Source organism: Phascolarctos cinereus, unplaced genomic scaffold (genome assembly GCF_003287225.1).
Source record: "Phascolarctos cinereus isolate Bilbo 61053 unplaced genomic scaffold, phaCin_HiC Scaffold_4;HRSCAF=312, whole genome shotgun sequence".
NCBI lineage: Eukaryota > Metazoa > Chordata > Mammalia > Diprotodontia > Phascolarctidae > Phascolarctos > Phascolarctos cinereus.
The window spans coordinates 146,896,707-146,914,577 of NW_027555847.1; the positions used below are offsets into that span (position 1 = coordinate 146,896,707).

The 17,871-nt window shown below is 32.8% G+C and overlaps 1 protein-coding gene across 4 annotated transcripts in view; it reads left to right on the forward strand.

The window, feature by feature from the left end:
- Positions 1-17,871, forward strand: part of VPS13A (vacuolar protein sorting 13 homolog A) — a 269,159-nt gene that overhangs the window by 230,886 nt on the left and 20,402 nt on the right. The window contains exons 61-69 of one of the 4 annotated variants that reach the window (XM_078152664.1): positions 1,802-1,947; positions 3,014-3,095; positions 3,577-3,690; positions 6,935-7,010; positions 7,102-7,265; positions 7,593-7,638; positions 7,735-7,858; positions 12,727-12,841; positions 13,058-16,099. In XM_078152664.1, the coding sequence (XP_078008790.1) occupies positions 1,802-1,947; positions 3,014-3,095; positions 3,577-3,690; positions 6,935-7,010; positions 7,102-7,265; positions 7,593-7,638; positions 7,735-7,858; positions 12,727-12,841; positions 13,058-13,078 (888 nt within the window). In that variant the 3' untranslated portion in view covers positions 13,079-16,099. Of the gene's footprint in view, positions 1-1,801; positions 1,948-3,013; positions 3,096-3,576; positions 3,691-6,934; positions 7,011-7,101; positions 7,266-7,592; positions 7,639-7,734; positions 7,859-12,726; positions 12,842-13,057; positions 16,100-17,871 lie in introns of those variants that run through there. The other 3 variants (XM_020995599.2, XM_020995596.2, XR_013485955.1) reach the window with 3 other exon arrangements.

The window sequence follows — 17,871 nt, forward strand, 5'->3', positions numbered from 1 at the left end:
TGAAGCTGTATACTTTTTTTATTTGTGCTTTTAAAATTTCATTTTATTAAATGCAGTACAGCATTCTAGCCTATAAAGATCTTCCTAGATTATAACTTTGTTATTCATGTCAGTTATACTTCCCAACTTTGTGTTTTCTGAAAATTTAATAAGCGTGTTATTACTCACTTTTCCTATTTGCAAAATTATTTTTTCAGAAGGTAGCAATATGTCGTTGAAGAATAATATATCTGTAAATGGGCAGTGCTTTGTTTATGTGCAATATAGTCCTCAGTTATATAACGTTTTCACTTATTTTTTTCACATGGCTAACTAAACATTAAGAAAAAATGTAATTGTACATTTATAGTGTTTGAGATTATATTTAGCTTTGGAAGTTTTAGATTAAATAACTATAATTACTGGATTCAAAAATAATAGACTGAAATGACTATACCAAGTTTTAATTCAAAGTTTTAAGATTTCCATGTTTATAAAGTTCTTTGTTGAAGCAGCTTGGTGGAATTGTGGAGAGAATGCTAGACTTGCAGTCAGGAAATCCTGAGTTCAGATCTTGCCTCCGACAGTTATTAGCTGTGGGATTCTGAGCAAATTATATAATCTCTCTCGGTATCACTTTCCTCATTTGAAGATTGTACATAGAAATAGCACCAGCTTTAAAGGGTTGTGAGGACCAGGTCAAATACAAAATAAGTAAAGCATTTTATAAACTTATCATTACCATAAAATCCAAAAGAATGTTTGAAAATTTTATATAATTGTTAACCTAGTTTCCTAATATAAACACATTTTCAAGTGATCTGAGATTTATATCTAGTTGTACATTTACTTTTTCTTCAGTTTCTTTATAGTTAATCTGAATAAATAAACTCTATCAAAAGTTAAAATCTTTAGAGGATTAGGAAGTTGGGAACGTGTGGAAACCAAATCTTTACTAGACAAGAAAAGGGGAAATTGTGGGAAAGACTTAGAAGTTAGGCTTCCACAGCAGAATATGGGAATTCTGAGGACTTCCAAGGTCTTGTAGATAGTCCCTCAACCAATAAGAAAGTACCCCAAACATTCTGCAAATCCACTTCTGCCTTAAGGTAGAGCCCTAGTGGCTAAACTGGTTGCAACAGGTTAGGGTCAAGCACCTGGCAAAGGCTTTTCTCCACTGGGCTTGCTTAATAAGCTTATTGAATGTTAACTGACATACTGCGAGGGCATAGAGATCTGCCATTTTTGAATATGGGATGCATGACCAGGAGGGATAAACACAACAAGGAGTAACATAGGATGGGCGGTTCAGGAGAGTGTAACCCAAATGAGCTGGTCCAATCCTAGCTCAAATGGGAGGAGTATGGATTTTACTAACCTTTTAAAATGTGGCTCTGCTTCTGTATCAGTGCTATACTAGGATACGGTGTGCCCGCTTCTTGTGAGAGGTGTAATGAATGCTTTCCTTCACACACACACACACACACACACACACACACACGTGTTAAAGTCTTTATACTGAATAAGATTAAAGCATTTATTTCTGTTTATTTAAGTTTTGTTTTCTCAAATTCTCATTGAATTTAGTAGGATGAACTTTTCTTCTATATCCATTTCAGAGTGAAAGGGAGTAATGTTAATGTTTAGATTTTGAAATCCTTAGTAATTAAATACTAAGTTAAACAAAGAAAAATGTAAGAGTTTGTGTATGTTGTTTATAAATGATGGTTTTAATGGTATTTTAACATAAAAGTACATGGAAATATCTATTGAGTTGCAACTGGGAAAGCATTTTTCTAATTATGTATTTCTTTCTCTTTAGTTGCACTTGAGTGTTTCACTGAGTTCAGGTAGAGATGATGGTAAAGGTACAACACAAGAAGGAGGACTGATTCCAGTTCATTCAATAAACCTCTTGCTGAAAAGTATTGGTGCCACTCTTACAGATGTGCAAGATGTAGTATTTAAGTATGTAAATCTACAGTTTTTAGATTTATAGTAGATCAGTAAATTTATTAGTAAATTCTATTTTTATGAACAGTTGAGTAACTGAAGGAACCGTCTTTTCCCTCGAATAAATTTTTATCTAATGTCAAACCAATGTATGGCCAACTTGTGTGTGTGTGTGTATGTGTGTGTGTGTTAAAAATGTACACTTATGCACATATGTATATAGATACAAATGCTATTGATATAGATAAATACTTGGCTTAATTAGTGAAAATATGGACTGTGCATGTTAAAACAAAGTATGAGCCTAGTACTTTCCTAACTTTCTCAGAAAAGGTTTTTTTGAAGGCTCTGTGTGCTCTGCCTTGGTTTTATGAAAGGTGGGAGACATGTGGCTTAATGATTGAGCAAACAAAGGCTATTCCATATATTAATGAAGGAATATTTTTACCATACCACTCAAATGTATACATACACACACACACACACAGAGAATATCAATCAGTCAGCAATTATTAGGTGCCTGCTACTGTACATCTGGCACTGTGCTAATCTTTGGGGATACAAAAAGAGGCAAAATGATAGTCCCTGCCCTCAAGAAGCTCACATATACACACACATTCATCCAAAGGAGATGTCAGAAGTAGGAAATATGATGGCTAGATTAAAGTAATGAAATAAATGCCTTTTTTGCGTTTTGAAGGAGGTAGTCAAAAGTATGAATTGTGATTATATGTGTATGAAGTGACAGTAATAATCGATGTTTTTGACTGAGGAAATACTAAATTTTATAGAGAATATGAATGATATACTCTTAAGTAGCATTTAGGAAAGATTAATGAGAATAATAGTTAATGCAAAAGATGGTAGAAATTGCATGTATGGTAAAAGATAATTGGAGCAAAAAAATATTGTTTGTAGAAAGATTAGAAAAGTAGAATCAGAATTTGTGATTAAAATGGCAAAAATGTATATGAACCAAACTTGAAAGAAAAAAAATGTGAAAGAAAAATTGAATGAATGACATGTGACTGTTGAAATAACAGCTTTTGAGTCTTAATATTTTTTTCTTTTTTAATTGCAGGCTGGCATTTTTTGAACTTAACTATCAGTTCCATACAACACCTCAACTACAGTCTGAGGTCATAAGACATTACTCAAAACAGGTTGGTCTGAAATTGTATTATATAAAGGGGAAGGAAATGATGTTAGGTGCCTACTGTACATCAGGCACTGTGCTAATCATTGGGGATACAGAAAGAGGCAGAATGATAGTTCCTGCCCTCAAGGAGCTCACACATGCACACAGTAACCTACCTTTTTGTTTAGAAAGACAGTAAGCATTTTTCAGTAATTATTTAGAAAAATAAATGACATGTAGACATTTTGAATGTGCTTTGAGTTTTAAATTGGCTCAAAATAGCCCATGTTACTAATTTTTATTGCATAAATAATTGCATTTCATGACATTTCTGTAGCACTTAGCAACACTATATGAGGGTGCTTCTTAAATGCTAAAGATGATGGCATAGAAGAAGAAAATACTAGGTATTTGGATAAAGATAAATAATAGAGGATGATATTAATTGAATGAAAAGCTTGAGTCACGTATTTTTTAAACTAACATGTTTTACTTGCTTCCTCTAGGCCATTAAGCAAATGTATGTTCTTATTCTTGGACTTGAAGTTTTAGGAAATCCATTTGGCTTAATTCGAGAATTTTCTGAAGGAGTAGAAGCATTTTTCTATGAACCATATCAGGTAAGTTAACCTTCCTTTTGCAATATTATGCTAATTATTAATATCAATAGCACCTACCTCCTAGGATTGTTGTGAAGATAACATAAGATGGTGCTTATAAAGTGCTTTGTTAACCTTAAAGTGCTATATAAATGATAGTTGTAATTGTTGTTGTTATTCTAAGACAGACACCAGCAGATGTAGCAAAACTGCTGGAAACAGATGCACTGAAGGGGGCTCTCTCTTTGCCAATGATTTGTTTATTTTGTTGCTAAAAAAAAAAAGTTAAGGGACACCCTTTATGAAAAAGAGATAACTAGAATTTTAACTTACATCATAATTTTAAAAGAGTTTCAAGCATTTGTGTTAGGTTGTAAAATACTTTGTTCTAAAACTACAAGGGCACAACAGAAAGACCAATATAAATGCCAAGTGAAAGACATCTAAACTAAATCCTGTAATATTAATGACTTGTTTTTTGTTTTCGAAAGCTATTATTTTCAATTTTATTTTCTGTTAGGATATTAATATTTAAATACTCTTTAAATGCCATATCCCTTTTTGATGGTAAATGTTATATTAAAATAGTTCACTCATAATAAAATTTATACTAACCTTTCTTTGAACATATGGTCTTATTCCTTATATAAGAAAAACTGTGCTTTGGCAATGTTTCAATACATTTTAGTGTATATGTGTAATAAATATTTATACAATATGTCATAATAATAAATGATTATTCTCACAGAGTCTGAGCTGAAGTTTAACTTTGTACACTGTTCTGTTAAAAAAAAGTTTGCTCAGCTGATAATCTAAGCAAAATTATAACAGATGCTTAACTTATTTAAAACAGTATTTTCAGAAACTGTAGCACCACTGTTATATTTAAACCTTGTGCCTAATATAAATGATTTTATAAAATCATTCTTAAGTTGGGCTCAATAGTTCTCTTCTCTTTGTATCTCTATTTTCCACTATTTCATGTTAACTCTGCATTTGAGGGGAAAATACACCTTTAAAACTATATATTTCATTATTCAGAGTTACAGTAATCATTACACCTAATTGTTTTGTTATTCTCAAATGATTTTTCATGTTAACTACCATTTTTGTATGGCTGTATTTACTATTCTTTGTGAATTACTTAATTATCTTACCCTATTTTATTATACCTTATTGTTTCTACTTCCAGGGCAATAGTTAATTCATTCAGATGAACCACATTAAATAACTTAGGTTTGATGTCAAGAAAAAACTACCTAACAATTAAGGCTATCTAAAAGTATACTGAGCAGCCTTGACCTCTTCATTGGAAGGATTAGGTGATCACTTGATCAGCATGTTTTAGTGGGAGGATTCTCTTTAGGTTATGCATTGGATCAGAAAGCTGCTATGATGCCTTCAAATGGAAATTCTGTGATTATGTGATTCATTCATTTCTTTTCACAGAATCATAGAAAGCTTTTATGGCCTCTTACTCTGTTTTGTCAGTCTGTATTAGAGGGCCACTGCCCATTTAGCTTCATTTTTCTCTGATAGTTCTGCTCTGTGTTTACTTTTTCCTTCTCTTTTGTGCCTTGTAACACTATAAAACAGTTTGTAATGTGTTTAATGAGGTCCACCCCCATTCCCCATAAGACCACTTGATATCCTTTCAAGTTCTATAGAACTGTGATCTTTTAAGGTTAGGGTAATATATGCAGAAATAGACATTTTTGAAGAAAGGATTTGAAAATGAAATATCTTGAATTCTGATGACTATAACATCTCTAGAATAATTTTTTTTGTCTTCTGCTTTGAAATAGGTGTATTGTTCTTTTTCAGTTTTTTTCATATTTAAATTTAAAATACTAACATAGGAGCTTGTTCAAAATATTTAGTGTTTTCTTTGTGCTTTTTTAATCAAGACAAACTTAGGGCTGACTAATGATTCCTTTAAATTATTTCCCTTCATACCTATTTGAGAAAATTGTCTACAAGAATAGTTCAATGACCATGATCTCTTTTACATTATTATATTTAATTTTCATATATTTTTAGTATGGTACTTTCCACTGGAAAGACAGTTTGTTAAATGCTATTGATTATGATGCTAGATATATCATCCAATTTTACTTTCTCTTAAATCCCAGTATTTACCACCTTGTCTCTATTGGGTCTATAATTTGTTTTTTATTTGTTTCTTCATATTTAAAAGTAACTAACACAACCTAGTGTCTGTAGCCTTGACTAGGATTTTCCTTGTTGTTTACAATATGTTTACTAGTCTTTATAAACTACCTCTTAGTTTGCCTGTTTGGTTTTGTTTTGTTTTTAAAGTATACTATAGGCTCAATATGATTAACAAAATGATGTGGCAGCCAAAAAAGCCAGTTCACTCTTGAGCTCTGTGAATGTTTGTATGCATACATACTTGTGTGTACCTTTGTCCAGACCTGCAATTTTATAAGTGTGGGGAGTTCTCCCAATGCATTCTACAGTTGTCTTGCAGCTTACAGTCAGAATTACATTAGGCATGGAAAGGTGAAATCACTTGACCTAGATTCAGTAGTTCATCAGTGACAGAAGTAGAGCTTGAAAACCCAAATCATCCTGCTTCTGAGCCCAGCTTTTTCCAGTGCACTGCACTGATTCCAGGGAAAAGAAGTGATGGTTCTGACCTATTCTGCCATATCTGGAGTGTTGTGTTCAGTCCTACGCATCACATTTTTAGGAAGCAGAAGAAGAATTAGATTTGTTCTCATAGTGTCCAATGAGCAAAAGTAGAATCATTGGGTTCAGTTTTCAAAGAGACAAATTTAGGATTGGTATCAGGAAAGAATTACCTAACAATTACAGCTGTCTGAAAGTATAGTGAGCAGCCTTGCCTTCCTCGATAGAGGGGCTAGGAGACCCCTTGTCCAACATATTTTAATGGGAGGATTCTTTTTAGATTGTGGATTGAATCAGAAAGCTGCTTTATCCCCTCCAACTGAAATTCTGTGTCCATTCTTTTCTCTTTAGTGAATCATAGAAGGCTTTTGTGGCCTTTTATTCTGTTTTGTCATTCTGTATTGGAGGAGAGGTTTTTGATAGTTGTACACTAAGCACATCTCCTCATGCCTTACTGAATCCATTCCCTGAGCTTATATGTACAGTTTGTAAGTCAAGTAGGCCACAGCATTTTATAGATTATTAGAAGCATTGTTTAGCCTCAAATCAATTTCATTTATGAATTCTACTGTTAATAGAACTTTTAATTGTTAATTTTATTTTTGTCTTTAAGGGAGCCATCCAGGGTCCTGAAGAATTTGTAGAGGGCATGGCATTAGGACTTAAAGCACTAGTTGGAGGAGCTGTTGGTAAGCAATTATGATAATGTTGAGGATCCATTGCAATAATGTGTGCTGGAGTAACATGTTATTTTATTAAATATATTCTAATTTCTATTAGGTGGACTGGCAGGTGCTGCCTCTAAAATAACTAATGCTATGGCCAAAGGGGTAGCAGCCATGACTATGGATGAAGATTACCAGCAGAAGAGAAGAGAAGCCATGAATAAACAACCTGCGGGTCTTAGAGAAGGCATCACACGTGGAGGAAAAGGCTTAGTTTCTGTAAGAAAAACTTCTAAGTTGTTCATATTCTGCTTTTAATAAGGAAAATATGCCCATGAACCTCATACCCTGTAGAATTATTTTAAAACCTAAAGAGCAGTAGGAGGTGATACATAATATACATATGCAAATCTAGGGCTTTGATATCCTCAAAGGCAATATACAATAGAGATTCATTCTATGAGATTTAGGCAAAATAACAGATAGGGTAAATACTGTGTATAGACTGCACAAAGCTAAATTATTGTCTTGAAATCCATAATTAAAGTTTTGTTTGAAGATACCTATGCAGAAATATTGTAAATTTGTAATTTTTTTTTCATCTAGGGTTTTGTAAGTGGGATAACAGGAATAGTGACTAAGCCAATCAAAGGTAAATACAGTTCCTTTAAGTCATACATAATTAACAAAATTCCTGTTAAGATAATTTTCATTTTATTCATTCTGAATTATGTTACTCTTTTTCTAGGAGCCCAAAAAGAAGGAGCAGCAGGGTTCTTTAAGGGTGTTGGGAAAGGATTAGTTGGAGCAGTGGCAAGGCCAACAGGAGGAATTATCGATATGGCTAGTAGTACCTTTCAGGGAATTAAAAGGTAAATTCTATTCAACATAAGATAGAATGAAATACATATTGACAGCTAGAAAGTGGATAAACCAGTCATGTGGATCATGGCAATGAACTGTGTACTAAGTTCTGTTACTTGCTAGTTTAGCTAATTATTTGACAGGGTACAAGTAGCTTAACTTCTCCTTAGTGTCATTTTACTTGTCTGTAAAGTGAAGACAGTTGAACAGGTGATGTCTAAGTACTTTGTAGCCCAAAAATTCTGTAATACACTCTGTGTATATAGCAACTAAGAGTTTACAACAAACTTTTATACATATTATCTTAATATACAGCAATTCTGTAAGGTATTTGTACAAATATTAATTTTATAGGTTACTTTTATACTTCAGTTTACCAATAATCTCACTGAAGCTTAAGCCTTCCTACCTCCATGTACATTATCTACCCTGTCCTTTTCTCATGTGGTGCTTATCCACATTTTTGAACTGATCCTCCCTAAGCATTTTATCATAGTAACTAGTACATTGGATAGAATGTATGAAGGATTAATTAGTCCTCTAGGTCTTTTAACAATTCTTGGGTATCAGTGTAGCACCTAGGCAGTCTGTCATCCCTTACTATTGCTATAAAATCAACCTGTCTCCTTTTCTGATCATATATTTCTTTCATGTCTTTTTATTAGTTAAATTTTTTTAAGTTAATAAGCATTTATTTTCTCTTCTCCACTTCCCCCTTGCTCACTTAAAAAAAAAAAGAAAACAGAAAGAAAACAAAAAAACTTTATACAAATATGCATAATCATGCAAAACAAATTCCAACAGTGGCTATGTCCCAAAACATATGTGTCATCCTGCACCTTGAGGTGTAGAAATAAGGTACAAAATGAGACATATTTTTGGACATGGCCATTGTTGGAAAGTAAGGGAGCTATTTAGCATGCTTCATTATTGGTCCCCTTGAATCACAATCAATCCGTGTGTTGATCAGAGTTATGAAGTTTTTCTAAGTTGTCTGTCATTTCTTTTGTCACAACAGTATTTCATTATATTTATATGCCATGATTTGTTCAACTGTTCCTCACTGATGGGCTGTTTAGTTCCCAGTTATTTACTCTACAAAAAGAGACACTATAAATATTTTTGTACATGTCGTTCTTTTCCTCTTTCTTCTCTTTGCTGTATAAGCCAAGTAGTGATATTATGGGATCGAATGATGTGCAGTTTAATGACTTTTTGGACATAGTTCAGAATTGCTTTCCACAACGGCTGAATCAATTCACAGTTCTGCCACCAGTGGATTAATGTGCCTATTTTCCTATAGCCCCACCAACATTTGTCCTTCTACATTTTTGTCAATTTTTCTAATCTAATAGTTGTGAAGTGGCACTTTAGTATTATTTTAATATTAATTTCTCTGATCAATTTAAAATATTTTTACATGGTTATTGGTAATTTGTATTTCTCCCTTTAAAAACTGCCTATCCATGTCCTGTGCAAGATATCTTGAGGTTTGGCTCTCATTGATTGGCCAACAATAGGTCCCAGCCCAAGCCTCAGCTGGTCATTGTTTGGGCTTTGATGGCTCAGAGAGATTGTAAATAGCATTTCTTTAAGTTTTGGCCAGAAACCCTGAGGGTCTTTCCCTCTCAGATTGATTTTATTTTTTTTAACTAGGTAAAAGAGGCCATTCTTTGCCTCATTTTTTACCTATCCTTAATCACTAAATGGTCATTGCCTCAGTCAAACTGAGACCTGGGAAAGACTGTAGCTTAAAAAGGCCAAGGTCTTCCACTGTATCTGGGGCCGTCTCTAGTCATCCTGATGTATATCTTGCCACTGGACCCAGATAAGAAAGTGAGGCTGGTAACTTTGCACAGCTCTTCCTCACTTAAATCCAATTTACTTGCAAGTCACACATCACCTTCCTGATGTCATGGCCCTCTTCAAGAATGAAGAACAAACAACAAATCCATATCCTGTGAGCATCTGTCAATTGAGAAATTTTAAAAACAAGTTTGTTAATATCTTTTATTTTTACTTAACCTAAAATTGCTCCTATACCACCCTCTCCTGCTTCCATAGAAGTAAGATTTTTTTTTGAAGAAAGAAAAAGAGAATGGAAAATAAAACAGGAAAATTGATCAGTGCACTGAAAAAAAAAACCCTAAAATATATTCAGTTACACACTTCAAAGGAGTAAGCAGAGGTGTCTGCTCATGTTTCTTCTTTGGGGTCATGATTGCTCTTTATAATTTTGTAACATTATTTTTTATACATTGTTATATTCATGTATATTATTTCCTGGCTCTGGTTATTTAACTTTGCATCAGTTCATATAAATGTTAACATACTTCTGTGTAATAAAATAGCTGGCATTTACATAGTGCTTTCAAGGTATGATGCTTTATATATACTAACTCATTTTTAATCATAATCATCATTTCTTTCTTTAAAGCAATTCTGACTTCTCGCATCCTTTTATTTATTTCTAGACTCAATAGTCCCATTTTCCATCTGTTAATGCCAGATAGACACAGAGAGACTAATTCAACAGGCTTCCATTCCAGTAGTATGTCAAAATCACATCGTCATTCAACAGATATTAAGTGCTTACTTTGTTCCAGATAATATGCTAAGCCTGGGGATACAAAGAAAAGTGAGAATAGAATCTGCCCTCAAAGAACTCATCTTTTAATGTAGGGGTGGCAGCATGTAAATAACAAGGTTAATACAGAATCTATACCAAGTAAATGGATTGGGGGTCAGATGACTCCAACTGTACTACCCATATGTCCTTTGGGAAGCTGCTTCATCTCTGAGCTTATCTACTTCTAAGTTCCTTTAACTTCCTCTGTTAATGAGAGAATTGGAAAAGATGACCTCTAAGATCTATTTACTATCTCAGGTCTTTGATTTTGTGAACCCATGATCTCCCTCCTTCAACTTTTATCAGTGTTTTTCGGTTAACTTGTACTATAATTTGATGCTGTTCTTGACTGCCATGTCCATCTGTTTGGCAAAGAGAGCATATGATTTTTGGCTAAAGAAATATATGAATTCTTTTGATCCCCACATTCTGGAGATTGTAATGTGAGGTAATTTTTCTAAGAAATGGTGATAACGCTCTAGGTTTTTACTTTTACCCATTTTCTATTCTTCAGCTTCAACAAATTGTTTAAATGAGTCATGTTAGACCAATATAATTGCACATAATGTTTTCTTGTATTCCTCGTTTCTTCTAATCTGGTATTGATTTTGATCTTTGCTCCAGCTAATCTATATTTGGTCTGAACAAAGGCTATTAATTCTGAAGTGACTGCCATGTCTTTCCCTATTTATTCCTTGTCTCTTAAGATAATCTGTTTCATTTTTTTTAGTGTTCAGAACCCTTTGACTGTCTTTTTAAAGAAAATGTTCTTGATTGTAGATATGACTTACACATAGTCTCTAAGCCTTTTGTTTCTTTTCTTAATTTGTAACTATGCGTTTACCATTTTCATACCTGTTTTTACATTAAATTCACTGAATGTGAAAGTATATGTTGACTTGTTTTGCAGATTTTGTCTAGTTCATTAAACCGTACTTTTTTTTATTCTGTGATACAGTTCATTCGTGAGCTGCCCGTTGTCTGCATGGTGATCCTTTCACTTTGCTTGTGAGCACTAGAAAGTGAAATAACCAAATGTCCTGTGTAGTTATATTTCTTATTGCCTTTGGGTTTATGATGATAGCTTCTTTATTCACTCATCTGGAAAGAATATGTGAATAATTGTTTTCATTTGGTTACAAGTGTTTTGCATTGTGGTTTCATTTATAGCAAGAATACCAGTGTTAACGTGGTGCATTTCTCCAGTAGTGTATCAACGTGTTCATCATTGGACATTTAGAGCACTTGGAGCTAAATTAAAGTTTCTTATCATCTAGAAACTGAATTTTTATGACCATCATTCTGAAAATGGAAAGATGCTACACAGGACTAAGGCTGTGTGTGTGTGTGTGTGTGTGTGTATGTGTGTGTGTTCGAATGGGTTGCCAAAGCTTGCCTACTAATGTTAAACTGTTCCATATATCAGCTGGCCCTCAGGTAGAATACATAGTATACTGTTGGCACAGTAGTCTTTCTAACCAGATACCTGACTGATCTTTGTAGTTTGCTAGCATAGCCTTTAAGACCATAGGGTCAGTTCTATTGCAGTGTTAAATATTAAAGTAGAAGTTTTGTTAACAATTTTACATATCTGCCGAATTTTCATAATATAGAGCAATGCAAATTGCTGACTTAACCTGTACTGGTGAGATCAAAAGATTTGTCTCTGAAATTGCACAGAATTGAGAATCAACTATTTGAACAAGGAAAGGGAAAAGATTGTTGTGTCATTTATTAGACATTATTGATAATTCTGTTGTTCAGTCATTTTTGGTCATGTCCAACTCTTCATGACCCCATTTGGAGTTTTCTTGGTAAAGATACTGGAATTATTTTCCATTTCCTTCTGTAGCTCATTTTACAGATGAGGAAACTGAAGCAAACAGGGTGAGAGACTTGTTCAGGGTCACAACTAGTAAGTGTCTGAGGCCAGATTGGAATTCAGGAAGATGAGTCTTCCTGACTCTACACTCGGCACTCTATCCACTGTGCCGCCTAGCTGTCTCATTGATAATTCTAAATAGTCAAAAGTCTGAAGAATAAAGCATTAGTTACTAACTTACATTTAATTCTTTCCCATGATTTGTCATTGAGCAGTTTGGGTATCCAGAAAAGCAATAATGTAACGTGGTCACATAGCCACAAAAAGGACCATCTAGTATTATATTTTAATAGGATTTTTATTTATTTATTATAATAGGATTTTTTCTTGTTAAATAATTTTATCTCTCTATTATTTTTCCCTAGAGCTACTGAGACTTCTGACGAAGTAGAGAGTCTTCGTCCCCCAAGATTCTTTAATGAAGATGGTGTTATTAGACCTTACAGATTGAGGGATGGAACCGGAAATCAGATGTTACAGGTAAAATCATTACCTTACTAGAGTTAAAATAAATTTGGTTTTGAGGTTTAAATTTTCTTAATAGTTTAAAGTAGCCAATTTAACTATTAGTTAAAGCTTTACATGTAAGGCTTTTAAGGTTTTCTAACAAACTGCTTAATTCTCTTATTTATAACTTTCTAATACTTAAATTTGAAAAGTACATTTATTCACTGTAAGGTTTTTTCTTTTTTACAGGTATCAAAAAGTTTGATATGAAAACAGTTAATGCATGACTTGCAAGTGAAAGCCTACAGTAGATTTTTATATCAACATAGCCATAAAACTTTGCAAACTATGTACAACAACTGCAATGTTTTAATAAAGTGAAAATCCTTACTAATAATAGTAACTACATATAAAGAGATTATTAGCAAGTCTAAATGTTTTGTAGGGTCTTATTTTGCTTTTGCAGCATACATATTTTCAACCAAGATTTTCTTATGTAAAGTCCAGTGAGATAAGTTGAAACCCATTTTGCCTTGTGTACCTTGTGAATCTAATTATTTTGATCATTGCACTGTGTCATTTTGGAGTATTTCATTAGTGCCACAAATATGATGGTTGCCCTGGGTTCAGGAAAGGACAATCAGAACTGTTTCTACACCAGAGTTTTTCAGGGTTCTTGTGCTTTCCAGACAATCTGTTCAGCCACAGTAAAACATTTATACAACTTACTTTCCTTCTCTTGCCCATAGAGCATTCTGTTTTCCAAATTTTTCGCAGGATTTAATAACTAGTCATTTCAAGTCAAAACCAACTTTCTTGTTAAAAAAAATAGTTCTTATGGGATGGTAAACACCACTGAATTAAAATACTTCATGTAGAAATATAGTTAAAGAAGTAGAAAGTCTTTTTTTTTTAAGTGAACTGAAAGTTCTCCACTCCTTAATTGGCTTTCTGAAGTTTTTTTTTTCCCCCAAAGCATTTTACGTGCCTTAAAGTGACTTAAATCCTCTGTGAGAAAGTAAGGAGATATTTTCTTTGTAGACATAAATATTTATTACACTGTATAGCCTTTATTACAAAACAAATTGGTAGTTATATAGTAATGCTGTCCTTGATTATTATTTTGACATGTTAAAATAACACTGTGCTTAAAGTGATTATGAGTAAACTAAATGAGCCAATGTTTTAACTACCCATAAGCAGTAAAGCATGTATCTTACAGCCTTCATTACAGAATCCTTGTAAATAATGAAAACTGTGATAGCATGTAACATGAGGCCAGGTTTTTTTGACAGTGCAGTTTTTTGTTAAGAAATTCCATAAAGTGTCTTTCTAAAAGTTTAAAACAATTTTAGCATAAAACTAGCAGTCATTGGCCAAATGTGATTTCTAATGGGCATTCCAGGATAAGTTATATTATGAAAAATGGTATATGATAAATGGTATGTGTGAGAATCACTTAACTCTGGTACTTGAAAAATGTTACCCAACCATTTCCCTTCTTGCCCATGTTATTCTAGCATTTAACACATATTTAGTTTAAATTCAGTTTTTAAAATATATGAGGAGCTTAGAAGTATCATACTATATACTCTATATATACTATATACTGTAAGTATTCTAATTGGAGGCACAGAGATATTAGGAAAAGTGTAAGGCTATATCATCATTACTAGCTATAAAAATAAAATAGAAACCAGGAGATCCTGCAGATTCAGGATCCTGCCTTGGTTTCAAGGACATACAGAATTGTCTCTGTCTTTGGATAGTGGTTATTTTTGGAAGCTTTAAATTTAGAAGAGTTGAAGGACATGGTTTTATGTAAATCTTTATAAACTCACGAATTTTTGGCATGTCAATATTAAGTATACTTAAAGTAATAGGTATTTAACTAATGACAGTTCTTGTGACCCAGATAAGTGTCATCTGTTGTAGGTTAGAATGACCTACGTTTCCACAAATATTTTTATATTTGTGATTAGCCCACCCTTTTAATTATACATTTAAAATATGGGGGCTTTTGACAAAACTGTGCTGTATGTTCTTAACATTGTTTAGAAATTCTTACAATTACATTCATAGTCATAATTTAGAAAAGTTTGTTGCTGATAGGTAGGCAGGATTAAAAATCTGATTCAGAGTTGGTGTACATTATTTGAAAATGGTATCGTGGTTTCAGTGAGTTTTCCCTTAATATTTTCTCTCTATTTTTTTATCCATGCTGCTACGAACTATTTAAGATATATGTATGCATATACATATATATATTTTTTATGATGAAAGTGTATATATAAAATGACTCTTTTTAGTGTGTACATTTCCAACTAGACAGTAACATATTATCTTCCCAGATGGTCTTGATGGGGGATTGTGATCAGTTAAATTTAGCCAACCAGAGTAAAATAATGATGATATTAAATTGCTTTTCATAAAGTGCCACAAAATATTTTTTTCCTACATTAAAATAATCCAGACAATTGGTTCTGTCTGTTGTAAAACCTATACACTTAATAGAATTCATTTAAATCTACAAATACAACCTTAGGAACAGCTGAAAAGAATGCTTTAATAGTATTTTGAATCCTAAAACATTTCATAATCGTGCATGTTTTTAAAACAACTTGCCATTATTGAACTAACCTTTTTGCTTCTTTTTTTTTCCTTTACCATGCTCACAGAAATTTTATGCCTACAGGGAGTGGATTATGACTCTCGATAGTAGTAGTAGTGATGATGATGAAGATTAGTCAGATCTGTATTATTCAAATGCATGCATTATTTATCATTTTAAGTTGAATGTCTTCATATACTGTGTGTGGCTGCTTTTGTAACTTCAGTAGTTCGTTAGTTAGGATTTTAAATTATTTTCCCCTTTCACTATATTTTTATAAAACTTACCATTTAAACAGAGAAATAGAAATTATTTTATGTCAGAAGTCAGTCATGTTTTATATATATATCTCATTTGATTGTAGCCAAAATATTGTGTTGTAATGAAAAGTGCCTTTTTTAGATTTGTCTATAAATTGTATTTTCGTTACTATTTTCATAGTTGCAAGTTTTCCTTTGTAGTACCTTTTTATTTGAAGTCACCTGCTCATTTGTTAACAAAATTCATTTATTATATGGATGTTTTCAATGTAACCTTTCTGGACTTTAATGTATTATCAATGTATTAAAGAAAAAGAAGCAGAGAGAAAAACGGCTCATCAGTTTTTTATATTCACTTTATTTCAGAACTTTCTTGTCAGTTTCCTTTCAATAACAATAAACTTGTGTAATTTGAAAGAATGTGAATCTGTTGTTCTGTTCCATCATTCATAGTACATGGAAGGAACACTGTACATTTGATAAAAACCATTGTGATTTGTCCTAGAAAGGTTAGATAATATAATCATTTGTCATATCAAAAAGGGAAGGAAAAAAACCATTTTGCTACCATGTTCACTTTATCCTCTGTTCCATCAGTTATTTTAACGTTTGATTTTATGTAATTTGGGGCAGCAACATAATAGTTTCAGTTCCTTTTTAAAAATGTATTAAGAGTTCTAGTGGGTTAATAAGGACTGTTTTCGTACATTGTTTCTCATTGTACTTCTTAATTTATATATCATTCCACAGTATCTCTTAGAAGTATCCATTTATCGCTAAATTTTTATTAATTGGCTCAAGTAGTCAAGAAATTTTTCTAACAAATATCATTATGTGTATATCTTCTGTGTACGCTTGAAGGGAAATACCTAACTTTATCTTGAAATAGTTGGAAAAGCCATGGAGTAAAGCCATGTTTCTTCTAGGGTACTACATGCTTGCTTTTTATTTATTTTCCTTATTGATTATATGCCCTGGTCATCTTCCTTTAGAAATCTAACGTTAGAAAAAACTTGCAAAGAATAAATGGCACCAATGATGTGGTAGTTGATGCCTCCTGACTGATGTGTTTCTGGGTTATCAAAATGATCTTCATCTTCTTGACTAATAGTAAAACATATTGCTTCACCATTACCCTTGCTGTAAACTACAAAAATGTATACCACAGTTTGGCAGCTAGCTCAGGCTATGGATATTCTGATTTTCTTCTAATTCTGAAGACTGTGTTGTTATTCTTCCACAGGTCATTAGTCGTTGAAAATGATTTTGGCTTAAAACGACAGGATTTTATAAATATTGGGTGTAGAAAAATGTGAGCATAGAAACAAAGCAATATGTGAAGATTTCTATTCCATTATATTCACTTAGATGGCATAGAAATTAATGTCTCTCTGTCAAGGAGTACAGAGAAATTAAATGCCTCTTTTACCACTCTATATGTGCTCTTTTCAAATAATCTGAACAAATGGGTGACAGTAGCAACCTTTTGTGTGCCTACCCCTGCTACCATTGTTTCTTAAGATATACCTACCACCAGCTCCCTATTCCACATCATTCCCCTCAACCATGCTCTTCCAACAATTCCTAATTTTATTAGAAGCCCAAAGCTACATGACTAGCTAACTCTGTGTATGTATATATATATACCTGTAAAGAGAAAAACTGGAAAGGAAAAATTTTCTTACCCTTAACTGTGTAGAGTACAAATAACAACTTAGTGGTGATACTAAACTGCTTGTGTAGAAGATTTTTAACATATCTGTATTTCTGTGATTCTTTTGGACTGGAGGAAAAGGGGGCTTGTTTTATTTTAAAAATAACATAGCACTAGCACTGTATTTCTACAGTGTACTAACAGGAAAAAGATCCAGGTAAATTAGACATTATTTGATCTTGTTCATTTGAGTAATGATATCTTATGTTTGTATAGCACTAAACTATTGACAAACTGCTTTCCTCACAACTCTGTGAAATAATGTAGTACAAACTTTTCCATGTTTGGAAGAGGAAAAAATTGTGGTTGAGAGTAGTTAAATGATTTTTTTACATTGTAAGTAAATGCTGGAACCAGGGTATGAACCCGAGTCTCTTGATCACAAATCCAGAGCTCTTTCCATGATATAGGACATTCCATCCATACGAGAAAATCCCTCTAGAAATGGGTTTGAAGCAGTTATTCTAAGAAGTGTAAA